Source organism: Hypanus sabinus, chromosome 16, assembly GCF_030144855.1.
Source record: "Hypanus sabinus isolate sHypSab1 chromosome 16, sHypSab1.hap1, whole genome shotgun sequence".
NCBI lineage: Eukaryota > Metazoa > Chordata > Chondrichthyes > Myliobatiformes > Dasyatidae > Hypanus > Hypanus sabinus.
Genome location: NC_082721.1, coordinates 60,743,498 through 60,770,661, shown reverse-complemented (window position 1 = coordinate 60,770,661; position 27,164 = coordinate 60,743,498). Strand labels below are relative to the sequence as shown.

Here is a 27,164-nt window from a genome sequence, read left to right as displayed (position 1 = left end):
GTGCAAGAACTGCCCATGGAGGGATGCAAAGTTATGAACTGGATGCGCCTTTCATGGCACAGAACACTTGGCAGGGACCCGTGAACAACTCAGTAAAGACTTTTTGAAAATTAGTTTACAGTAACGCACTTCATTGCTTGTCGGAGCCCAGCCCAAATGTTTTAGCTGCTCGGTATTGCACATTTTTTTTTGTTCTTGGTTAATGAAACCGTGGAAGGAACAAGGAAAAAGAGAAAAAAGGTAAATTAATTATGAGCTGTAATTCATAAATATTCCCCTTTAAAAGATTTTTTTCTCTATATGTCAATTGCAACCACACGAAAACAGGTCTTAGTGAAAATGTTCTAAAGTTTCCCAGCTCTCTGTTCTGCCCTTTCAACAGATTATCACCTTCAAAGAAGGCAGTTATAAGCATTATTATTAATATTAGGCTGGGTTAAAACCCCCTGCGTAGTATTGTTTTATATGTATTATATTCATATAATAAGAGCTATGAAAAAAGTATTCAAAGTTGTTTATGAAATAGCTTCCTGATTATTTGTTGTAACATGTCCTGTATCAATATAATGCTAACACTGGCTCTTGAGAAAAAGTCTGTTCTGTGTTTCACTGTAAGCCCAGTTATATTAATGGATTTTTTTTTGATTTTTTTTGTTCTGTTCTGTTGCTGTGTGTGTGTTTGGTGGCATATTGATTATTTTCCTTTACTTTTTTTGTGTTGCGAAGGGGCGCTTCTGTGTTTTGTTTTTTTTTGTTTGTTTTTCTCTCTCTCGCGCGCGTACGTGAGGTGGCTTCACGACTTGTGTGTCTTGCTCGTCTTGAAGGACACCTGGAGGACTCGGTCGCCGAGGCGGTAGCCATTCAGGCTGGCGATGGCCATGGCCGCCTCGTCGTAGTTGGTCATGGTGACGAAGCCGAAGCCTTTGCACTTGTTGGTGTTGAAGTCGCGGATGACTTTGACGTTGGTGACGGCTCCGAAAGGCCCGAACAGCTGCCAGAGGACACTCTCATCTGCTTCGGGGGATAGGTTGTACACGAAGATGCACCAGCCAGTGCCCGTGGGGCCTGAGAGGTTCACTCCTGCCAGGCTTGTCATCCCCTCTATTGTGATTGGAGAGAACCTGGTGGACAGAGAGAGAGGGCTGCTTGGGTGTGAATCAGATATTTAACCACTTCATACACACAACAACAAAAAGAACTTCAATATCATCAACAGTTACTTCAAAATCATTGATGTTCCATAAGAATGACAACTATAAATTTCTCAATGTAATCATTTCAGAGATTCCCTGCTGGGTCCTACACAAAAATTACATTACAAAGAAAGCACGACCTTTCCTCAACTTAATTAGAAGTTTGCAAAGATCAGGTAGGACAAATTTCTGTGCGGTAGAGAGTATATTGACTGGTGGCAACACGGCCTGTTATGGAAACACCTATGCCCTTGAACGGAAAACCCTACAAGAAGTAGGGATATGGCCTAGTCCACCCGGGTAAAACCCTCCCCATCACAGAGTACTGTCACAGGAAAGCAGCCTCCGTCGTTACGGACCCCCACCGTCCAAGCCATTCTCTCTTCTCTCTGCTGCCATCAGGAAGAAGCTACAGGAGCCTCAGAACCTACACCACCTGATTCAGGAACAGTTATTACCCCTTAACCATCAGGCTCTTGAACCAAAGGGGTTAATTTCACTTGCTCCTTCACTGAACTATTCCCTCAATCTATGGACTCACTTTCAAGGACTCTTCACCTTATGTTCTGGATATTTATTGTTTATTTATTTATTACTGTTTCTTTTTTTCTTTTTGTATTTGCATAGTTTGTTGTCTTTTGCACATTTTCTGCCCTGTTGGGTGCAGTCTTTCATCAACTCTATTGTGTTTATTATATTTACTATGTATGCCAGCAAAAAATTGAATCTTAGGGTTGTATGTGGTGACATATATGTACTGTGATAATAAATTTACTTTGAACTTTGACCATAAAACCATAAGACATAGAAGCAGAATTAGGCCATTCTGCTCATCGAGTCTGTGCTGCCAAGAACCTATCAACTGCCACTTTAAATAGGACTTGGCCTTCGTAGCAACGAATTCTACAGATTCACCACCCTCTCGCTAAAGAAATTCCTCTTTATATCTGTTCTGAAGGGATATCCTTATATTCTGAAGCCATGCCATTTGGCCCTAGATGCCTCCACTACTAGAAACATCCTCTCTTCATCCATTCTATCTAGGCCCTTCAATATTTGGTAGGTTTCAATGAGATCCCCCCCTTATTCTAAACAAGTATAGGTCCCGAGCCATCAAACACTCCTCATATGTTAACCCTTTAGGTAAGAGTTCACTTGGCTAATGACCTTCTAATGACATTGCACACAGGATCTATAAGTGTGTGGTGGAGAATATGCTGGCTGGTTGCATCATGGCCTGGTATGGGAACACCAATGCCCTTGAATGGAAAAGCTTACAAAACAAAGATTGCAGGTTCATCTTCTCTGTTCCCCCCTCTCTCTCCTGTCATTCTATCTCTCATATCTTTCCTGCTTTGTACTCTCCTCGCTCTCTCTGTCTTTTGTTCTCTCTTCTTTTTCTCTTACTCTCCTCAAGCGCAGAAATTAGACTGTTGATCTGATGATTTAAGTTCAAGTCCCAAACTAATTCTGGATTTAGAGAGCAGGTCTCATTCTGGGCCTTTCAATATCCAATACATTTCAATTAGATTACCCCCTCTCATTTTTACTTTGACTTTGACTTCACCCTCAGATTTATTTAATAAATCAAATTTAAGTTCTGCAGTTGCCATGATGGGACCTAAACTCGCTGACAGTAACTCTACCAGATTGCTGTTGTGGCAATTAAATCTACACATCATAACTCAGTGCTAGCCACTGCTAATACTGGGTTGAAATCAGAACATGGGTTAACGTGAAAATGTCACCCACAAAGAGGCAGAGTCTTCCTGCATGGTGAGGTGTGTGAGAAATTAATGATTGATTAGGAGAACAGCTCTTGTCCCTGAAGGTACAAAAAACCTGTTCTAAACAAGAAGTAGCATCTGGTCCAACTGTACATTTAATGAAATAATTCACAAGGGAATATTTTTAAGCCTATTATACAACTTAGGTAACAGGTGGGGCAGTGGTGATACCCACTTTTATTCCATTTATATTCCTGAAACTGAAAATTGTAGCCCAGGGATGATAATCACATTTCTGGGCCTGACCAACCTTTATCAATAACCCATCTTTGGGTTACCAGGCAGAGGTGAAGATCATCAAATTGCTTCTGGGTTGATTAAATAAAGCACAGAGGCCTCAACTTTCAAATCCACACATTTATTTACAGATGCTCAATGCTGTCTCATTTGTCTAAGTCATCTTCTTCAATTCCTTGAAATGGTTGGATCTGCAATTTGATTTGCTCCATTACTATTTCTTGCACTAAAAGCTTCACATGCTAAGGAGGAACTCCCAATCTATCCTGTATCAGCTCTTGCACATTATTTGGCTGCCTGCATTGCTCTTTTGTTGTAAATGCGGTGCCACATCCTGAACTCTGCCTGTGATGAACTATGCTACAGACAGGAAGTACTGCAGAGTACGGTGCACACGAAGATCCCACAAACAGGAAGAACCTGGTCTTCTGATTTTATTTTAATTATAACCAATTGAAAGTAGAAGTATTAGTTCAGCATAGAGAACTCTAGGTCATCTTCAACATCCATTAAAGGTAGGATTTCTGTTTTGTGACATTTCTAGAAGGTCCCCATCCCTTTTTCCATTCCGGAGGATCAGGTAGGGTTCCACAAGACTGCGGAGACTGCGGAGAGTTGTGGACACAGCTCAGCACAGCACGGAAACTAGCCTCTCCTCCACGGACTCTGTCTACACTTGGGAATGCAGATGATATAGTCAAAGAGATTTTCTCTTCTCCCTCTCTCATTGGACGTAAGACACAAAGGACTGAAATCATGTGCCACCAAGCCCAAGGATAGCTTCCAACCTACTGTTATAAGACAGCTGAATGGACCTCTGGCATGAACAGATAGAATCTTGACTTTACAATCTACCTGATTGCACTTTCGTTGTCTGCCTACACTGCACTTTCTCTGTAACTAACACCACATTCTGCATTCTTGTACTATGTCAATGCACTGTTAGAATGAATTTTACTAAATTGTAGTTTTCTTTTTACTACCTTGATGTAGATGTGCAGAATGTTCTGTCTGGATGACACAAACAAAGGCCTTTCACTGTATTTCATAAAGTCACAGAGTCATAGGACACTACGGCACAGAACAGGCCATTTGGCCCACCTAGACGGTGCTGAACTACAATTCTGCCTCATCCCATCAATCCACACCTGGACCATAGTCCTCCATATTCCTCCAATCCATCTACCTATCCAAACATCTCTTCAGTGATGCAAATCCACATCTACTACTTCTGGCAGACTTTTCCACACTTGCACCACCCTCTGAGTGATGTCCTCCCTCAGGTTCCCCTTAAATATTACATCGGTCACCTAAAAATTATGACCTTCATAAATCTGTATAACTCTGTCAGATCTCCCCTCATTCTCCTAAACTCTTGGAAATAAAGTCTTAATCTATTCAACTTTCTCTATATCTCAGTTGCTGAAGTCTATTACCTGAAGTCTTACCTACACCCTTATAACACCCTTGTAAATTTTCTCTGTACTCTTTCAATCTTGGTCCATGTGATAATACAAATATCAGTAGGCCCTAAGATCTGGAATTTCCTCTCCAAACATCTCCTCATCTCTCTTCCTTCTGGATACTTGTTAACATTGATCTCTCTGACCAAACGTCTGGTCACCTGCCTCTCTCCTTGTCTCAGTGTCACCACTGTGCTTCTTGTTCCAAACATTTATAATGTTAACAAAGTTGTTTTGCCCTATGTGGATCATACACAATCCAGTCTATGAATCACTTCATGCAGAATACATTCCAGTCCATGCGTTGTCCTGCATGTAACTGAGGCTTTATAAGGTATTGGTCAGACTGCACTGTGAGCAATTTTGCATCCCTTATCTAAGAAAATGCAATGGCGTTGGAGAGGATCCAGAGGAGGTTCATGAGAATGATCCTGGGAATGAAAGGGCTAATATATGAGAAGTGCTTGATGCCTCTGGGCCTGTACTTGCTGAAGTTTAGAAGCATGAGGGGGGAATCTCACTGTAACTTATTAAAGTATTGAAAGGCCTACAAAGAGTAGATGTTGAGAGGATGTTTCATGTAGTGGGAGAATCTAGGACCAGAGGACACAGCCTCAGAATAGAGGAATGTCCATTTAGAACATAGACCTTAGAAGAGAACACACAGGAACAGACCATTCAGTCCACAAAGTTGTGCCAAACCAGCTAAAAAGCAAATCAAAAGCATCCAAGCACTAATCCCTCTTACCTACACCATGTTCATATCCCTCCATCTTCCTCAAATCCATGTGTCTATCCAAACAACTCTTAAAAGCCTCTAATGTGTTTGCCTTGACTACCATATCAGAGAGCACAATTCAGGCATCCATGATTCTCTGAGTAAAAAAACTTACCCTTCACATCCCCCTTGAACCCAGCTCCTTTCATCTTCAATGCATGCCCTCTGGTATTACACATTTCAACCCTGGGAAATGAATACACTCTGTCTACTCTATCAATTCCTCTCATAATCTCATGAATCTCTATCAAATCTCCCTTCAGCCTCCGATGCTCCAGAGAAAACAACCCAAGTTTATCCAGCCTCTCGTGATAGCACATGCTCTCTAAACCAGGCAGTAAAAAAAACTACTCTCTGTTAAACAAAAAACTTGCCCCACACACTTCCTTTGAACATATCCCCTCTCATCTTAAATCCATGCTCTTTTGACCCTTAGAAAAATATATCTGCTGGCTACTCTATTCATGCCTCTCATAATCTTATAAATCTCTATTAGACATCCCCTCAGCCTCTGCTGCTCTAGAGAAAATGCCAGGTTTGTCCAACCACTCATTATAGCACAAGTCCGCTAATCCAGGCAGCATCCTGGTGAAGCCCTTTTGTACTCTCTGCTCAGTCTCCACATCGTCCTTATAATGGGACAACCACAACTGCAGACAAAACTCCAGATATAACCAAACTAGTTTTCTGAAGCTCAGAATAATTTCCCAACTCTTGAAATCAATTACTTGACTAGTAAAGACATACTCCTTCTTTGCCACTCTATCAGCCTGTGCAGCTACTTTCAAGGAGCTATGGACTTGGATCCCAGGATCTCTCTGCTCATCAACACAGTTTGGGATCATTAACAGTGTACTATCTCTTTACGTTTGATCTACCAAAATGCAAAACCTCACATTTGGCCTGAGTTACAAGCATACTATGTTGGTTGTCCTTTTCATCTCTGTACCAAAGGAACATCCTTCTAATCTGAGGCAATGCCCTCTTGCCCTAGACTTTCCCAGTATTGGAAATGTTCACTTCATGTCCACTCTATCCAGGTCTTTCAATATTCGGTAAGTTGGAATGAGATCCCCCTCGTCTTTTTGAACTCCAGTGAGTTCAGGTGTGGAGACATGAAACACCCTTCATAAGTTAACCCTTTAATCTCTAAGATCATTCTTGTGAGACCCTCTGCAAGGCCAGCACACCCTTTCTTAGGTAAGGAGCCTAAAACTGCTCACAATACTCCAAGTGTGGTTTGATCAATGCCTTGGGAAGCCTCAGCATTACTGCCTTGCTTTTATATTCCTGTTGTCTGGAAATGAACGCTAACATTGCATTTGCCTTCTTACTAATTACTCAACTTGCAAGCTAACCTTTCAGGAATCTTATACAAGGACTCCCAGGAAGCATTTTTTTTTTAACCACAAATGGAGGTATAAGCCAGCCACTCCTCCCCACAAAGAATTCAAGATGGGTATCTACTGGACATTTCATACTTCCAGTTAGGTTTGCATTAAACAGGTTTTTTTAAGGGTGCTGTTGAAATCAAATGGAGGTGAGGAGTTACAGTCACTGTGAATGATATTTGCCCCCCAGTATAAAACCACCTTCAAATAATCCATCCTCAACACACCACACAGTGGTCACCCTTGCAGCAATGCCAACCACTTACACAGAAAAGAATAAAATATTCAGATAAAATGTAAACTAATCTGTTAAATTCAAAAACATAAACATGAGAAGCTGGAAATCTAGAGAAACACACAGAAAATGCTGGAGGAACTCAGTAGGTCAGGCAGCATCTATGGAGGGGAATCAACATTTTGGGTTGAGACCTACTCAGCCCAAAACATCGACCATTTATTCCCCTCCATAGAAGCTGCCTGATCTGCTCACTTCCAGCATTTTGTGTGTGCGCTATTGAAATCAAAGTCACATTTTGACACATTTGTACATTATTAGAAAAAAAACAACTTGCTTCTCTCATTTAAAATATGCAGCAACAACAACATAACAAAAATATCGAAACATGCGTTAGGAGAAAACTCCAGGTATGGAAATGTAAACGATTAGATTTGAATAATAAAACCATGAGATGCTGAGAAAGAGGTACTTAAATAAAAGCAGCACAAATAAGCCACTGGGAAGAGGAGAATAAAGGTCATGCAACTGAGAGACTACGCATTGAAAAAGAAATTAAAACATATCCCATGCTGGGGAAAGAAAATGTTAGTTCAGAAATATAAATGAGGCACTGACTAGAATTTAACAGTAATCCAGTTATTCTACTAATTACTGTTGCAGACAAAGACTGCATTCTCTGAGGTAAGAACTGAAACACCCCAGTCCACAACTTCAAGAGGACCAATGAAGAAACATTTGCAGTTTTGTGGACAGTTTGGTCACTTTGGTTTAGGAAAGGCATCATTAAACTGGAGAGAGTGCAGAGAAGATTTATGATGATGCCGATAGGATTTGAGGGTCTGAATTATGGGGAAAGCTTTGGACAGGCTACCACTTTATTCCTTGAAGATCGAGGGGAGCGACCTTTTAGAGCAGTATAATATAGATTGGGTGAATGTATGTGATCTTTTTTTTCTCCCCAGGGAAGGGAAAATTAAAACTAGGGGACATAAATTTAAGGCAGGAGGTGAAAGGTATAAAATGAAGCAGAGGGCATCTTCTTGATGCAGAGGGTGGTTGGTATTTTGAATGAGTTGGCAGAGGGAGTGTTTGAGGGAGGTACTGTAACAACATTGAAAAGACATTTGGATAAGTATGAGGATAGGAAGAGTGTTAGACCAAGCGTGGGCGGATGGGATAAGTTTGGTGGGTACCTTGTTTGGCATGGATGGGTTGGCCCTGTTTCTCTGCTGTAGTGCTCTACGGCCCAAGTAAAGACTGAAGGAAGATTGAAATGAGATCACATGAGAGTTTATTGAGTTAATGAGCACTACAGCACAGAAAAAGGCCCTTCAGCCCACCTAGTCCGTGCTGAACTATTACCCTGCTTAGTCTCATCAACCTGCACCTAGATCATAAACCTCCATACCCTTCCCATCCATGTACTTATCCAAGTTTTTCTTAAATGTTGAAATTGAACCCACATCCACCACTTCTGCTTGTAGCTCATTCCACACTTGCACCAACCACGCTCTGAGTGAAGAAGTTCCCGCTCAGGTTCCTTTCACCATTAACCTATGAGGTCTAGTTTTTATGATGGTTCCATTTGCTCAGTAACCGCAGGGCTGAAGACGATTGGTGATTGAACAGTGGGAGCACTTCTGACAGGCCTCTGTGTGACGTAGACTGAATTGTTTATTGCACAGATTCACCTTCTAAAGGGAATTGGGTATATGATTAATGAAAAATAGAGTAGAATGGCACCAATGCATGTAACTTTCCAAAGAGCTGGCACGGGAATGACAAGGAGGTCTTCTCTCTGCCTGCATAACTCTCGAGCTTTGGGTTTACTTGGTTGTGGAAGGACGAAAGTGGTATGTATTTTCATCCTTAAGATTGTGAATTCCTGCTAATTTTACCAGGATGCTGCCTGGATTAGAGTGCACGTCTTACGAGGATAGGTTCAGTGAGCCAGGGCTTTTCACTTTGAAGTGAAGGAAGATGAAAGGCAACCTGATAGAGGTGTAGAATTTTGTGACTGAAATATGCAAATGTCATTTTATGAGTTTAACAGAAGCAGTAGCCCTTTACTTCCACTACGAAAAAGCCAAAAGCAGTTGCCTTCCACTGATGCCATTACGTTATACATCGTCTCTTCAAGTGAACACACACACAGCAACTTGTTGATGGTGTTTGTGAATTATGTAGAAGTTTCTATTATGAACAATATGTGTCATCTGTTGTTATTACCCTACAGAGGTGTACAAGCTGATAAGAGGCATAGATTGAGGGAATAGCCAGAGACATTTTTTCCAGGGTGGAAATAGCTAATACCTGGGGGCATAATTTCAAAATGATTGGAGGACAGTATAGGTGGGATGTCAGATGCAGGTTTTTTATACAGAGAATGGCAACTATGTATAAACACTATCAGGGCTGGAGGTAAAGACAGATAGATTAATGGCATTTATATAGGGCACATGGATAGCGGAAAAATGGAGGGCTTTGTGGGAAGAAAGTGTGAGATTGATCTCAGAGTTGATTAAATAGTATAGTAATAGTAGAGTTGATTAAATGTTGGAATAGTATCTGTGGGCTGAAGGACCTGTACTGTGTTGTAGTGTTCTATTTTCTAAATGTAGGCAAAACAGACTATCTTGGTAGGCATGGGAGAGTTAGGCCTGTTTCCCTACCGTATAATTCCACACCTTATGGACATGGTCAGCCCCTACTTTGCTGAGATGTTCCATTTTCTATGTTCTATCTTTGTCACAATGGAAACACACAGAACACAACATTCTTATTGATAACAAAGTGCTAAGAGGAAGACCCCAGAAGATGATAGATTTGGAGAAACAGGCTCCAGTAAAGAGCAAACCCTTGACCCAGCTGTACTGTCCTTCTGGTAAAGATGCTGCCGAGGCCACAGTCCCCATTGGGAGGGAGTTCCAGGATATAGACATGATGGAAAGATGAGGTGGATGATACCCATGAACATTACCTCACTACTTTTTTATTTCTGTTATTTCTCACTACTTATTTAGTAGATATATATATATATTAAAATTCAGTTTTTCCCGCTATATTTATTTATCACATATTTCATTGTACTGCTGCCATAAAGTTAACAAATTTCACAACATATTCCGGTGATATTAAATTTGATTCTGATTCTGATATGTGATTTGTAGTGGCGGTGGGGGGGGGGGGGGGGTGCTGGACATGTTTGTATAAACATTGCAGTCGTTTGGTGAAGAGAACCAATGGAGAATGGGATGCTGATAACACGGGCTGCCTTGACTTCAGTTGTGCTGGGCATCTTGAGGATAGTTGAAGCTACAATCATCCTTGCAACTGTGAAGCATCCAATTTACACTCCTGACTTGTGGGGCACCATGATGGCATGGCAGTTAGTGTAATGCTATAACAGTGCCAGATCACAGACCAGGGTTCAATTCCCACTGCAGTCTGGAAGGAGTTCAGATACTCTCCTATGACTTTAAGTATTTTAGACAGCTGGAAGCCAATCTTGGGTCAATATCTTTCCCCTCACTAGTGAGTTAATCAGCTCCAGGCAATTTTGATAATAGACAATAGACAATAGACAGTAGGTGCAGGAGTACACCATTTGGCCCTTCTAGCCAGCACCACCATTCACTGTGATTATGGCTGATCATAAACAATCAGTATCCTGTTCCTGCCCTCTCCCCATATCCCTTGACCCCGCTATCTATAAGAGCTCTATCTAACTCTCTCTTGAATGCATCCAGAGACTTGGCCTCTACAGCCTTCTGGGGCAGAGCATTCCACATATCCACCATTATCTGGGTGAATAAGTTTTTCCACATCTCCGTTCTAAATGGCCTACCCCTTATTCTTAAACTGTGGCCTCTAGTTCTGGACTCACCCATCAGCGGGAACATGCTTCCTGCCTCCAGCGTGTCCAATTCCTTAATAATCATATGTGTTTCAATCAGATCCCCTCTCATCCTTCTAAATTCCAGTGTATACAAGCCCAGTCGCTCCAATCTTTCAACATATGACAGTCCCGCCATTCCGGGAATTAACCTTGTGAACCTACGCTGCACTCCCTCAATAGCAAGAATGTCCTTCCTCAGATTTGGACACCAAAACTGCACACAATACTCCAGGTGGGGTCTCACCAGGGCCCCGTACAGCTGCAGAAGGAGCTCTTTATTCCTATACTCAGTTCCTCTTGTTATAAAGGCCAGCATGTCATTAGCTTTCTTCACTGCCTGCTGTACCTGCATGTTTGCTTTCATTGACTGATGTACAAGAACACCTAGATCTCGTTGTACTTCCCCTTTTCCTAACTTGACTCCATTTAGATAGTAATCTGCCTTCCTGTTCTTGCCACCAAAGTGGATAACCTCACATTTATCCACATTAAATTGCATCTGCCAAACATCTGCCCACTCACCCAACCTGTCCAAGTCACCTTGCATTCTCATAATATCCTCCTGACATTTCACACTGCCACCCAGCTTTGTGTCATCAGCAAATTTGCTAATGTTACTTTTAATCCCTTCATCTAAATCATTAATGTATATTGTAAATAGCTGCAGTCCCAGCACCGAACCTTGTGGTATCCCACTGGTCACAGCCTGCCATTCCAAAAGGGACCCGTTAATCACTACTCTTTGTTTCCTGTCAGCCAGCCAATTTTCAATCCATGTCAGTACTCTGCCCCCAATACCATGTGCCCTAATTTTGCCCACTAATCTCCTATGTGAGACTTTATCAAAAGCTTTCTGGAAGTCCAGGTACACTACATCCACTGGCTCTCCCTTGTCCATTTTCATAGTTACATCCTCAAAAAACTCCAGAAGATTAGTCAAGCATGATTTTCCCTTCATAAATCCATGCTGACTCGGACTGATCCTTCTGCTGCTATCCAAATGTGTCGTAATTTCCTCCTTTATAATTGACTCCAGCATCTTTCCCACCACTGACATCAGGCTAACCGGTCTATAATTCCCTGTTTTCTCTCTCCCTCCTTTCTTGAAAAGTGGGACAACATCAGCCACCCTCCAATCAGCTGTTCCTGAATTTATAGAACATTGAAAAATGATTATCAATGTGTCCACAATTTCTAGAGCCTCCTCTTTAAGTACCCTGGGATGCAGACCATCAGGTCCCGGGAACTTATCAGCCTTCAGACTCAACAGTCTATCCAACATCGTTTCTTGCCTAATATAAATTTCCTTCAGTTCATCCTTTACCCTAGTTCCTTTGGCCACTATTACATCTGGGAGATTGTTTGTGTCTTCCCTAGTGAAGACAGATCCAAAGTACCTGTTCAACTCATCTGCCATTTCCTTGTTCCCCATAATAAGTTCACCCATTTCTGTCTTCAATGGCCCAATTTTGGTCTTAACTATTTTTTTGCTATTCACATACCTAAAGAAGCTTTTACTATCCTCCTTTATATTCTTGGCTAGTTTACCTTCGTACCTCATTTTTTCTTGGCGTATTGCCTTTTTTGTTATCTTCTGTTGCTCTTTAAAAGCTTCCCAGTTCTCCGGTTTCCCGCTCATCTTTGCTATGTTATACTTCTTCTCTTTTATTTTTATACTGCCCTTTACTTCCCTCGTCAGCCACAGCCGCCCTTTACTCCCCTTAGGATCTTTCTTCCTCTTTGGAATGAACCGATCCTGCACCTTCTGCATTATTCCCAGAAATACCTGCCATTCTTGTTCCACTGTCTCCCCTGCTAGGGTATTGTTCCATTGAACTTTGGCCAGCTCCTCCCTCATAGCTCCATAGTTCCCTTTGTTCAACTGTAATACTGACACAACCGATTTTCCCTTCTCCTCCAATTCAAGGTTAAAACATATCATATTATGGTCACTATTGATGTCACCATTGACTCTTACAGTGAGAGGCCATTTGCTCCAGCACCATCTCTTTGATGACACCAGTTCCTAGACCTGACTTCCATAGTCTTGTACATCCCACATCATCGCAACAGATTGTACAGGAAATATATTCCCCTGTAGCTTCTGGCTTTTCTGACAATTATGTGAAAATCATGTCTTCTGGTTTCCCAGTAGTCTCACTATGTAAACTATCAAAACCATCGGTGATTTGGAGCATTTCAATCAAATCTCCTCTCAGCCTTCTTTAGACTTTGCAGCAAACTGTGGACTGTTCCATGTGCAAAATGAATCACAAATATGTCTTTCTTTGATCTATCATCCCTGTGCCCACTTAGAGTTTCTTGAATGCCCTGAATGTATCTGCCTCTACCACCACCACTGGCAGGGTGTTCCATACACCCACCACACTCTCTGTAAAAAAACTTACCTCTGACATCCCCCTTATACTTTCCTCCAATCATCTTAAAATTATGCCCCTCATATTAGCCACTTCTGCTCTAGGAAAACATCTCTGGACGTCGCCTTGATCTATGCCTCTTACCATCTATCAGCCACCTCTCATCCGACTTTGTTCCAAAGAGAAAAGCCCTAGCATGCATAGTTGTCCTATCGAATATGACTTCCATGATTTTGTTGAGGTTTGACAGTAGATAAATTGCATAGAAACAGGCTGGGTTGGATTTGTATGCCTTGTGTGGGGGTGTCAAGGACCAGAGGGCACAGAAGGACATCACTTTAAAAGTCAGATGAGGAGAAATTTCTTTAGTCAGAAGGTGGTACATCTGTGGAATTCACTGCCACTGACAGCTGTGGAGGCCAAGTCATTGGGAAAACTTGAATCGGAAGTTGATAGGTTCTTGATTTGTCGGAGGTTACAGGGAGAAGGCAGGAGAATGGAGCTGAGAGGGGAAATAAATCAGCTATGATCGAATGCTGGAGCAGACTTGATGGGTCAAATGGCGGAATTCTGCTCCTACACCTTAGGTCTTATGGTGTGAACAAGGCAGATTTGGGCGATTACTCACAGAATGTGACTGTATGGAAACAGCTCAGCTAGAGTGTAGCAGATTTGGGAATGCACATCCCTGGTATAATAACTTTTCTTTTTTCTTGACTCCTCTCTGGGAAAACTTTAGCAAGAATGACTTCACTCACTTTTACACTAGTGTAACCATGTGCATATTTATTCACCTTGGTCATGCTAAAAATAGGTGCCTGTGCCTTTAAGAGCAGACGGTGACGTCATTTGGCATGGGTGGGGTGGAAGGAAGAGGTGCCGTGTTCTGGAAAGGACGACGTTCGAATGCTTTTCACAGGTTTGGTGAGGAAAGGTGAATAATATTTGATAATATCCATGTAAATTCATTTATAAATCTAGAAGATCAGTAATCTGACGTGATTTACATGTGGATGGTTTAAATTTTCGCGAGTAAAAGTGATCGACACTGGAATAGCGTGATTGCGAATTTCTTTAATCGGCCTACTCGGTTCGCCTTTTTAGTAATTCAACTACGAGGCAATATATTGTAAAAGTTTATTTGTTTTTCTTTATCGTTTCATAACTGAATATGAATGTAACAGAGTAATGTGAATGTGTTAATCTCTGTTCACGTAGCGTGAGAACTCGTTTCAAGGTCTAGCCTACATGTGTTTGGAAGTCAAGATCTGGTGTGTCAAATGTGAGTATATCTCTTAGTTCAGGTGAGATATATTCATTCGTATTTTTGATGTCATGCAGGATGGTGGGATTCTAATGTTTTTTTTAAGAATTGCTACTGCCGAATTGGATTTGTATATTTTTAGTTATTTTCATACTGCATAACAACGGTGTGGTCCTAAGTCAAACTGAGATTGCAATAGCGGGAACTTAAAAAAAAAATTATCTTGTCGTTTTTATTTTTAATACGCTTTTTCTGCAATAAAACATCTAAAACAAATAAAGGAATTTAAGACCCGGAAATGTATTTATTGTCCTGCGTGTGTATTTTTCCACAGGCTACAAAACTAGTAAGGGTATCAAAGGTTATGGGGAGAAGGCCGAAGAATGGGGTTGCGAATAATCAGCCATGTTGGAATGGTGCAGCAGACTTGATGGGTTGAATGGCCTAATTCTGCTCCGATATCTTTTGTCGGACAAAAGGGAAGTCCAGTAAAACATCACATTCGGGAAAACAACAAGGGCTGGTGGTTTAAGAATAAGATTTGTCTGCTTGGGTGCATTTCAAAAATTGCCAAAGAATTGGACACTGAACCACAGGAAAGTGAGCAGAGATATTTCAAAGCAAAACAAATGTATCCTGGGTCGGTTTGGTATGGGATGGTCAAAGTAAACAACAAGTAAATAGAGTATGTATCGCTGACATTTATAGAAGAGCTGGCAACAGTTCTGAAGATCAGTGGCAACCAAGTAAACATTTACAACCTAGTAAATTTAACTGGATTACTGGGGTGCATATTAAATTCTAGGTCTTTGCCAACTAGATGCCCTTTGGAACATTAATTACCTCTTTACGCCGTAGGCCATATTAAGTAAATTGTCCAGCCTGTGAAGGAAGGAGAGATGGAAGGAAGGGTGGATGTTAGTATCTATGAAACAGTTGAGCCTTTATTTGAAGATACACAGAAAGAGGGAGAGAGGTAGATAAAGACACAGACCAATAGCAAATACATGACAATAGGAGTATCAATACTTTCAATTAAAAGTAGGCAGAAACATAAAGTTAACATGACTGCTGAATTAAAATGGCACACACTATCCAAAGATGGTTATACAGGCTTTACTCAATCACCGCATTTGGTTGTCACAATGATAAAAAATGATAAATGATAAAAGTCATACGGCACAGAAACAGGCCATTCAGCCCAACTTGTCCATGCCAACCAATATGCCCAATTAGTCCCACTTGCTTGCATTTGGCCCATAACCTTATAAACCTTTCTTATCCATGAACCTGCCCAACTGTCTTTTCATAATTGTTATTGTATCTGCCTCAATCACTTCCTCTGGCAGGTCATTCCACATAACGTGTCAGACATGATGGAATGGGAGAGCAGATTTGATGGATTGAATGGCCTAATTCTGCTCCAATGTCTTTATGGTGTTAAAGTCATTCTGATCCAATCAGCTGCTTCAAATTCAAGTCCCGTTGTTAATTACCACTTGGCTGTGGAGGTGGAGGACAAATTTAATATGAGAAGAGAAAGAGTTAATAGGAACCTGAGGGGAAAGTTTTATTCTGCAAAGTGTGGTACATATAAAAGCTTAAGACCATGAGACATAGAAGCAGAATTAGGCCATTTGGCCCACTGAATCTGCTCCACCATTCCATCATAGGTGATTTATTAACCCTCTGAACCCCATTCTCTCATGCTCTCCCCGTAACCTTTGCCATCTTTGCTAATTAAGGACCTATCAACCGCCTCTTTAAATATACCTAATGACTTGGCCTCCACAACTGTCTGTGGCAATGAATTCCACAGATTCACCACCCTCTGGCTAAAGAAATTTCTTCTTGTTTTTGTTTTAAAGGGATGTTCTTGTGTTCTGAGGCTGCGCCCTCTGATCCTGGACTCCCCCACTATAAGAAACATATCTGCACATCCATTCCATCTGAGCCTTTCAATATTTGATAAGTTTCAATAAGATATTCCCTCATTACTCTAAACTCCAGTGAGTACAGGCCAGAGCTATCAGAAAGGAAATGAAGAAAATTTCTCATTGTCTAGAGATTGGAACTCACAGATGGAGGGAGGAGCTATCAGTACAGGTGAATGTAACTGGACATTCTCGAAAGGTAGTGTAATCTGCAAGTTCATGGACAATGTAGGAACAGGCTAAGTGCTGCTTTTTTGCTGGAATGAACAAGGTAGGTTGGAGGCCACTCACCTTTTCCCAGGGAAGGACAACCGATTGGTTTAAGGTGAGAGGAAAGATTTAAAAGGGACTTGAGGGGTAATTCCTTTCAGCAAAAGGTGGTGAATCTGTCGAGGTCAAATCATTGGGTATATGTGGAGATTTTCTTATCAATAGTGGGGGAGTCTAATACCTGAGGGCACAACTTCAGACAGAACATCACTTTAGAAAAGAACTGAGTAGAAATTTCTTTAGCCAGAGGGCAGAGAATTCATTGGCACAGACGCTGTGATGCCCAAGTATTTGGGTAATTAAAGCAGAGGTTGATAGGTTTATGATTAGTAAAGGTTCAAATGTTATGGGGGAAGGCAGGAGAAAGGGGGTGAGAGAGACAATAAATCAGCCATGATGGAATGGTGGATCAGACTCAATAGGCCTAATGGCTTAATTCTGCTCTTACATCTTATGATCTTATAGAGAAATCTGCAGTGAAAGTAGTTGAGTCAGGTACAATAACAATATTAAAAGGATATTGGATAAGTATGTGGATAGGAAAGGTTTTAAGGGGTGTGGGACAAATGTGGGTAAAAGAGACCAGCTTGGTGGGTACTTGGTTGGCAGGGGTATTTTGGGCTGAAGGACCCGTTTCCATACTGTATTACTCTTGGACACTACAATTCTGTGTGGCTGGTTATTTGCTATTCTTTACCTAGCTTCTTCATTTTTACTGGGATGATCTGGGATATTCTGTTATGGATTGTCTTGATCACATTTCTTTGGATTCTGATGGACTACGTAATTCTGTTCATGGGAAAGAACTCTTCAATTGGTATGTCTACCTTGCAATTTTGGCTTGATCTTAGATGAGCTTTAAACACACATCCATTTATTAAATGGCGACTGAGTATTCAATGCGCAAAAGTGAGCAGCTGGCCCCCAGGGCAACAGGAATGAAGGTGCAAGTAACTAGCAGATTACTTCTAAACATTCTAGACAGCTCCCCATCTCTCTATCTATTGCCCCATCACTGTACTGTAAATACGTTAAACCACTTTTATTAATGATGTTTACATTGCAAGTAGAAGTCTGTGTGAATGTATTCATGTACATTTTACTCCATACCCGTATGTCTCTTTGTTCCTTATAATTGTTGAATGTTGTTACTTTTTGTTGCACATCATATGTTGACCAATACACTACTGCAATTCCTAATATGTGTAAATGTATATGGCAAATAAAGTTGATCCTTAATCGTTGATTCTTTAGGGATGCACTTAAGAGTAATAAAGAGATGCTGCAGGGAAATAAAGGCCTATTGAGCCTGTGCTAACCACCAACCACCAATTTACCATGATCTTATATTAATTACCGTAACCAATCTGACTGTCATGAGTGCTAACATGCAAGACATTATCACTGTGAGTGATTTGTGACTACAGCCCTCCTTATCCACGAGGATTGGTTCCAGGACTCCCCGCGGATACCAAAATACGCGGATGCGCAAGTCCTTTATTTAACGTCGCAGTGCGGTGGTCTTTAGAACCAGGCTCAGCTCCAAATCCGCACCGTTTCTGTTTACGAAAATAATCACGATTGAAAATAAGGTGGAAGTAATAAAGCAATCGGAAAGAGGTGAAATGCCATCAGTTATTGGAAAAGCGTTAGGCTACAGTTGGTCAACGATCAGAACTATTTTAATGGAGCATATTGGGCCCTGCCCCAATGAAAGCTACAATTATTATTAAGCAACGCAGTGGTTTAATTATTGAAAAATGTATGTTTCTTAATTGATTTATATGCATAGAAAGGTAAAATATATACTTTATACTAAGAAAAACGTTTGACTGACGCTAAATAATACTGGATGTACTTGTTCCGACTTAAAAGACGGACTCAGGAATGGAACTCATTCATAACGCAGGGACTGCCTGTACTTTTAAATCATCTCTAGATTACTTATAATACCTAACACAATGTAAATAGTTGTTATACTGTATTATTTAGGGAATAATGACAAGAAAAAATAGTTCATACATGCTCAAACAACGAGTGCTGGAGAGAGAACTTCCAGGTTTTCCCGATCCGTGGTTGGTTGAATCTGCACATGTGGAACCCGTGGATAAGGAGGGCCGACTGTATTCTTACTTATAAAGCTCCAATAGCATAAAACTCATGAGGTTAGACTTGTGGTCTTAACTTTCCTTCCAAATGATTGGTTAATAGGTTGTTAAATATTAATGGTGGCACAGTAGCAAAGCAGTTAGCATGATGTTATCACAGTGTTCAATTCCCGCTGCTGGCTGTAAGGTGTTTGTACTTTCTTCCTGTGATTGAGTGGGTTTCCTCTGGGTGTTCCGGTTTCCTCCCACATTCCAAAGATGTATGTGTCAGTAGGTTAATTAATCACATGGGTGTAACTCGACAGAGCAGACTCGTTGAGCCAGAAATACTGTGCTGTATTTCTAAATAAATATTTAGTTACTAGAGCCCAAGAATTTGAAATAGTTAGGCTGGAATTAAATACATTTAGCAGTATGTTTTATTCTATCTAATTTTTAAAATCAAACTCATACAAAGCAATATTCTTGCATTAAGACATTTCAGTAATGCATTTAAAGTGCTGAAATTTGCAGGCACCATACGAGACTATGCACAATCTGTTTCAGCAGTCATGTCTGGTGTGTTCTACCTCAACCACCCGTTCACTCTGCTCTGGTAACGTAGTGCATTGTAGGGGCTTTGGGTCCTTGGCCCAGGAACATGGAGATACTATTTTTGCTCTCTTTTTGCATTTAAGTATATATTTCTTATTGTAAGTCATAGCATATTTTAGTTTTGCACTGCACTGCACTGCACATATGTCAGCAATGATAAGCCTGATTGTGATTCTGAGCTGAATTTCGGAAGTGGGGGCGGGGTGGTGAAGAGAGATCCACAATGCACTTGGCCATCTTAGACATTGACTAGTACATGCCACTGGTGATGATGGCCTCACCTGAATCTCTGTGCCTGGTGGTGCAATGGACCAGGGTATCGTCGGCTGCTTGACTGATAGAGTTGCGACAGCAGAGCCTGGCCGGTCTTTTGACTGGGGTTGTTGGCAAACTTCACTGTGATGGGCTCTGTTGCCCCTAGAGGTTTCTGGCCATTCAGTCCCTTGATTGCTTCCTCTGCCTCTATCCTCTTGTCAAATCGTATAAAGCCAACTCCTCGGGAAACCCCTGTTGTAAGAATGCAAAATAATGTAGAGTCTGTATGAACAGAGAATAATTTACATACGTTAGGTACAATGTGAACCTATTATTTAGTAGCTTACCCCCGTCTTGACTGCTGTAATTTCTCACCACTATATCAGAAGGTAGTGGGTTCCCAACTTTTATTTTTTGCACTGTATACTTAGTATTCTGTTACTGTATTTGGAAACTCAGCACGGAGGATAAACATTCATGTGTGGCCGATGGACGGAATGACCTAATTCTGTTCCCAAGTCTTATGGTCTTTATCGAACCCTCTGTCCCCAGTTTTGACTTGACTCACAGAGACCTGACAGGAGTCGTACCTGTAACTTGATCGACAAGGATGCGTGACGTGATGATTCTGCCATATTGGGAGAAGAGTTGCTCCATCTCCTTTTGGCTCATGGTCTTGGGAAGTCCACTGACATACAGGTTGGCATCTCTGATGGAGGCCGAGCTGGGTCGAGCATAGGAAACCTGGAAGAAAGAGTTAGGATTCTGCAGATGTTGTAAATGTTGAGAGAGAGAGAGAGAGAGAGACACACACACACACACACTCACTCACTCACTCACTCACTCCTCCCCTCCCCCCAGTTAGGCAGCATCTATGGAGGAGACTCAACAATGGACATTCTGAGCTGAGATCCTTCATTAGAACTGGAAAGGAAGAGGGTAGAAGTCCTAATAAGTTTTCCTCTTGTCGATGGCTCCTACCTTCTTACCTTGGCTTAAGCTCCCTTCCTTTTTTAGTCCTAGGCCCAAAATGTTGATTATTTATTCCTTTCCTTAGATGCTGCCTGACCTGCTAAGTTCCTCCACCATTTTGTGTGTGTTGGGTAGAAATAGTTGTGCTTAATATGTGACCGGTTCAGTATGGTGTAACTGAGGCGAAATAAGTCACAACCTAGCTAAGATGGCACCTGTGTACAATGCTCTCTTGGTTGACATCTTCTGGATAGATCACAAACCTATTTATTTTGCTTCTTTTACATTTGTTTTTCATCTGAAATGTGTTTCTGAAACTGAGCCTGTGATTTACAGTTTGAAGATCAATTGAGTAATCCAGCACTTTGCTGTCGCGGAGAAGATTTCAGGAAGGGAGCTCAAGCTTGAGCTTGAACCCTTGAGTCAAAGAAATTTCGAGATAGGCTGTGAACCAGCGATTGCCTCCATTTTGATGTTTAAAGCTTCAATTATTCACCAATTAAAGTGACAAGGAAGATTGAAACATTGAGGCAAATGCAGAAGGTAAAGAAGCATTCAGCAGCGACTACTTGCCTTTTAATCCCTCTGCTGTTGGACAAGGAGCCTGTGAGGCCTATTGCTGTGTCCTGAGGGTAGACCTCTGTATTCTATCTGTGTCTTTCTCCTTCCATGATGTCAGAGGATTTTGCTGAGGTTCTGCATTTATGGATTTGGATTATGGTCTGTGCACTTCTTCAGTCTTACAGTTTTTATATTCTGTATTGTTGCACATTCTTTCTCCTTTTTGTGTGGGGCAAATGGGTTTGGGGGTTGATGTTCTTGCTGCATTTTGTGTGGCAGAAGGGTTGGGGGTTGATAATAGTGTTGGCGTTCTTTATTGTGCGGGGGGTGGGTTTACTGTTTCTTTTTGAATTTACTTCCATGGTTCTTTGTTTTTTGGCTAGCTGGAGAAGCAGAATCTCAGAGTTGTATGCAGCATACATACTTTGATAATAAATGAACTTTTGAATATTGTTACAGCATAGAAAGAGGCCAATTGGCCTGTAAGTCATGCAGGGTCCTGGTGTGTAAGATCATAAGAAAGAGGAGCCAGGTTAGACTATCTAGCTTGGTGAACCTGCTCAGCCATTCAGTAAGATCATGGCTGATCTGGCCAATGTCTAAGCCCCTCCTACCTGCCTTTTCCCCATGACCCTTATGATCCCCTCTCATTCTTCTAATTCTTCCCAAACTCCAGGCTCGAACTCCAGGTGTGCCTGCAGACTGACCCGAGTGCTTCTCGCTTTTCATGAATCCACTGATCTGGAAGAGCTGGACATATTGCTGCCCGTTGAGCTCAGAGCAGAGACCTCAACTCCTACTCACAGACAGACAGACATACTTTATTGATCCCGAGGGAAATTTGGTTTCATTACAGCCGCACCAAGAATAGTGAAGAAATATAGCAATATAAACCATAAATAATTAAATAATAACAAGTTAATAATACTCCCCCATATCCCTTCTCTAAACCCTAGTCTGTCCTTTAACTTTCCTAGATCCTTGTCCTTAAATCATAACCTTATCCCCAACTCTCTTCTTTGTTGCCAAAACCGTTCCTATGAACTTAAAAAACAATTCAGTCTGACCACGATCTAGATGGTCAGCAGCTCGACACCATCTTGACTATTTGTGGCTATTCTGTATCTCACTGGGGACATCTATCATTTTTATTTGAAAACCAATCCAATTAAATATCCACACAATTGAAAGTGGCAAAGCAATAAAGGTTCCAGCAACCTTTCAGACTTGAAAAGCAAAATAAAAGGCGACTACTCTGTTAATACATTTTGCAAAAGGTTAGAATCTCTTTTTTCAGCTGATGTTGCCGATCCTGTTAAAACAAGCCATTAATTGCCAACTACATTGAACAGATTGTATAGTGGAGCCTTACTGTAGTGACCTCTCCATAATCCATCACATATCACAACCCAAGCCACCTCTCTCAGGAGAATTCCCGAGCTAATTTTGCCACGGTAATAATGAGGCCCTTCCATCTGTCACATAAATTGGCTTTTAAAAAAGTCGCTCGTCTAATCCAATGCACACAAGGCAAGGAAAGGCCAGCATTATGAACTAAGACACTCATTACAGTGACATCCCAGGGGACGAAGTGCAAAATGTTTCATAAATTAACCCTCAGGGACCCTTGTCTCCATGGTAACTTCCAACACATGCACGTCCTTTCTGTCAACGACCCAGCCTCCTGGTTGTTTAAAAGAAAAATATAAATGAGGATAATGTTGGAAATAAGTTTTCTTTGTTGTTGCTGGGAGAGGAAGAGCTTGGGTGCTCATTAGAAGCCAGTCACAGGAGGCCTCTGCTGGCTTTAAGAGTTTTGTTGTGTGGTACAGTGGATGGAGTTGGCTGTTTGTGGTTACTCTGGTAACTAACACTCCGTTCCTTCATTCTTCTAACCAGCTTTGAAGGGAAAGGAAATTTGAAGGTCTGTTATACCAACAGTGGCTTTAACTGCAGTTGTTTGGTTCCTGTTGAGAACAGCAGAGCCACGGTTTCACTGTGCAACCCCAGAATCAAATTAAGATAATAAAAAGAAACCTTCCCTATTGCATCACCTCAACCTGTGTCACCCAAGATTGCTCTCTCAGCCTTCTTGATATAATCAACTTTCTCTAACCTACGTAGCCAACTGTTGACCAATTGTGGGCAACTAGGACTAGCATATATGGGAATCCTGGTAGGCACGGACTAGTCGGACCGAAGGGCATGTTTCTGTGCTGTATGTTTCTCTGACTCTGCACAAACTGTTGCAATCCTTCCCGACTTACGATCTGAAATTCTGAGAGTAATATGCCACTCTCCATCCCTACCTGAGCCAAAGTACTTCCTGACTGCTCATTTACATCCTCACTCTGCAACTTAAATAAAATGCTGGTCCCCAAACCAGCTTCAGGGCTAGAATAATGTCAGCTATTGATCGATTGTTCTGATTAGAAGCCTCTTCTGATAAATAATACATTTTTCAGGACATGGGTGTGTCCAGCATTTAATACGCTTCCCTCATTAGAGATTATCTTTACTTGTCACGAGTACATAAAAATATCAAAACATAAAGTGAAATGCGTTGTTAGATATGCTGAAAGGCCTGTTTCTGTGCTGTGGTGCTCTATGACTGTGACCAACACAGCCCGAGGACGTACTGGGGGCAGCCTGCAAATGTCAGCGTGCATTCTGCACCAGTGTAGCATGCTCACAACTTACTAACCTTAAGTCATACTCCTTTGGAAAATGGGAGGTAACCAGGTAAAGAGGAGATCCAAGCAGTCAGAAGGAAAATGCCCAAACTTCTTACAGACTGTGGTGGGAATTGAACTCTGATTACTTGTGTTATAAAGCTAGCCACTTCACTACTACGCCACACCCTAAACAGTAGCTTTGAACATTGAATAGTGCAGCACTGACCTTTGACCCACAACATTGTGTCAAACTAATTAAACTAATCCCTTTCTGCCCACACAATGTCCATCTCCACCATTCTCTGCACATTCAGTGAGGAATTTCTTCAGCCAGATGGTGGAATTCATTGCCAGAGACAGCTGTGGAGGCCAAGTCACTGGGTGTATCGAAAGCAGAAGTTGATAAGTTTCTTGATGGATCAGGGCATCAAGGGTTACAGGGTGAAGGCAGAAGAATGAGGTTAAGAGCGATAATAAATCAGTCATGATCAAATGATAAAGTAGACACAATGGGCTGTGTGGCCTAATTCTGCTGCAAAATCTATGGTTTTATGGTCTTCACCCTTGGAAGTGCATTACAAGCACCCATCACTCTCTGTGAAAGATAACTTGATTCATGCATCCTGTCTCATCTTAAATACTCACCCTTTAGTCTACCAGGCCATTTCGGCATCGATAATGTTGTTGTGTGCCAGGAGTTACAAACAGACTGGTCTAGGGAAGGGTTGCAGATTTTTATCCTTGAAGAACATTAATTTGTACAATAATCCTGTAATTTTGTGGTCATTATGACTAATAACAGCTGCTTCTCTCAACTGAAAAAAATTCAGATAATTAATTGGTGTTGCAGTGGGATTTGAACCCTGGGCTCCGAGACTAGTAATTTAACCAACACACTATCACCACTGTAAGAGCATGAGGAAGTGAAGTCACTCTGTGACACCCAGTACTGGGAGATGGCACAGTTGGAGAAGACACCGTCTCATAGCTCTGGTCACCTGGGCTCAGTGCTGACCTCCGGTGCTGTCCATGTGGAGCTTGCATGTGAATGACCCCAGAAATAAAAGGGTTAATGAATGAGTAGCATGTGATGGCCCTGCACTTGGAGTTTTGAAGGATGATGGGAGGATCTCATTGAAACCTTCTGGAAACTGAGAGGCGTGGATAGAGTGGATGTAGAGAGGATGTTTTCATTCCTAGGAGAGGGCACAGTGTTAGAATAAGGGGGCATCCCTCTGGAACTGAGACAGGAAGGAATTCCTTTAGCTGGGGGGTTGTGAATCTGTGGACTTCATTGTCTTGGATGTCTGTGGAGGCCTGGTCATTAGGTGTACTGAAGGCAAAGATTGGTTGGTCCTTGTTTGGTAAGGGGGTGAGCAGTTACAGGGAGGAGATATGAGAATAATGTTGAAAGAAAAATTAGCCATAATTGATCAGAGGAGGAGATGGGCCAAATGGCCTAATACTCACACTCATATACGGTCTTTTCTATGACTGCATGGGGATTTAATTCCACATCTGAAAGATGAACAGGCTGAAAACTCCCACGGTCCGCGGATGAGTGGTAGAACTAGTGACAAGTTAATACAAGGAGATTGAAAGAGTGTTGTAAGTGGGTGTTTAATGGTTAGTATGGACCCGATGGGCTGCAGGACTGGTTTCCATACTGTATGAGAATGATGCTTTATAGAACATTACAGCAGGCTACAGGCCCTTTGGCCTGTTATATTGTGATAACCTTTTAACCTACTCCAGCATCAATCTAACCTTTCCCTCCCACATAGCTCTCCATCTTTCTATCATCCGTATGCCTATCTAAGAGTTTCTTAAATTTCCCTAATGTACTTTGGGGTCGGAGGTCTGAGGTTAGCTGGCAGGTCCGGAGCATGAAATTGGTCAGCAGGTTCGGATGTCATGAGGATGGAGGTCAGATCAGCAGGCGCTGAGGACAAAGACCTGTGATCATGAACCGTGGTCTGTGCCTTAAGGATGAGGGCTGGCGATCCCTGATACGAAGTGGGTGGTAGGAAGGGGTTTGATTTTCTGTTGCTGTGCCTGTCATCTTGTATGTTGGCTGCATCTTTTCTGTGCAGCACAGAATTGTGGGCACAACAGAAGCATTGGCACTGGAAGCATGGCGACATTTGTGGGCTGCACCCAGTTGTTGTTAATGCAAACAATGCATTTCAGTGTATGTTTTGATGTACATGTGACTATTAAAATTAATCTAATCTATCATGACCCCGGTAGTGAATTCCACAGATTTACCACTCTGTGTAAAAAACAATCTACCTCTGACATCAACCCTGTACTTTCCTCCAATTGCCTTAAAATTATGCCCTCATATTAGCCATTTTCCCCCTGGGAAAACGTGCTGGCTGCCCATTCTATCGATGCCGTTAAATTTATTATTCTGAACTTGATGTGGATGCCTGGAATTTGTAAAAGACTGGAAGCTTTCAGCTAATTACCCCAACTAACAGTAACTGACAGTTAAAGACAGGTAATCAACCTGTTTTATTCCATTGTCTTGTGGGAGCTTACCCTGCACAGGTTGGTTACTGTGCTTTCCACATTGCAATCGTAACTGCACTTGAGAAGGATTTGTCGGATCAGCCTGATAGTTAATTTGGTTTGACTTGGTTTATTATTGTCACATGTACCCAGATACAGTGAAAAGCATTTTGCATACTGTTCGGATTGATAAAATCATTACATAATGCTTTGAGCTAAAATAAGGCAAAACAAGAAAGCGCAAGATTGTAATGAGGGAGATTGTAAAGCCGAGCATCCATCATCAATGACCCCCACCATCTAGGCTGTGTTTTCTTATTTATAATTATTAATTTGAGGTACAGCTCGGAATTGGCTCTTCTGGCCTCTGGGTTTCACCGCCTGCAACCTTCGACAATTTTGATTTATCCCTAACCTTATCACAGGACAATTTACAAAGACCAATTAACCTACCATGTATGTCCTTGGACAGTGACAGGAAACCAGAGAACCCGAAGAAAACCCTCACATTCCACATGGAGGATGCACCCGGTATTCTCATTGCTGCCGTCGGGGAGCCTTGGACCCCACATCATCAGGTTCAGGAACAGATATCACCCTTCAACCATCAGGATCCTGAACTAGAGTGGATAACTTCACTCACCTTAGCACTGA

The 27,164-nt window shown here is 41.7% G+C and overlaps 1 protein-coding gene across 6 annotated transcripts in view; it reads right to left on the bottom strand.

The window, feature by feature from the left end:
• Window positions 1-793: 793 nt before the first annotated feature.
• The window catches only part of LOC132405844 (ELAV-like protein 2), a 121,765-nt gene continuing 95,394 nt past the window's right edge, over window positions 794-27,164 (bottom strand). Inside the window, exons 3-7 of one of the 6 annotated variants that reach the window (XM_059990837.1) lie at window positions 20,379-20,532; window positions 19,815-20,040; window positions 15,471-15,509; window positions 7,279-7,281; window positions 794-1,121 (exon numbers count right to left, since the gene is read on the bottom strand). In XM_059990837.1, the coding sequence (XP_059846820.1) occupies window positions 794-1,121; window positions 7,279-7,281; window positions 15,471-15,509; window positions 19,815-20,040; window positions 20,379-20,532 (750 nt within the window). Of the gene's footprint in view, window positions 1,143-7,278; window positions 7,282-11,143; window positions 11,158-15,470; window positions 15,510-19,814; window positions 20,041-20,378; window positions 20,533-27,164 lie in introns of all 6 variants that reach the window. The other 5 variants (XM_059990836.1, XM_059990835.1, XM_059990838.1 and 2 more) reach the window with 5 other exon arrangements.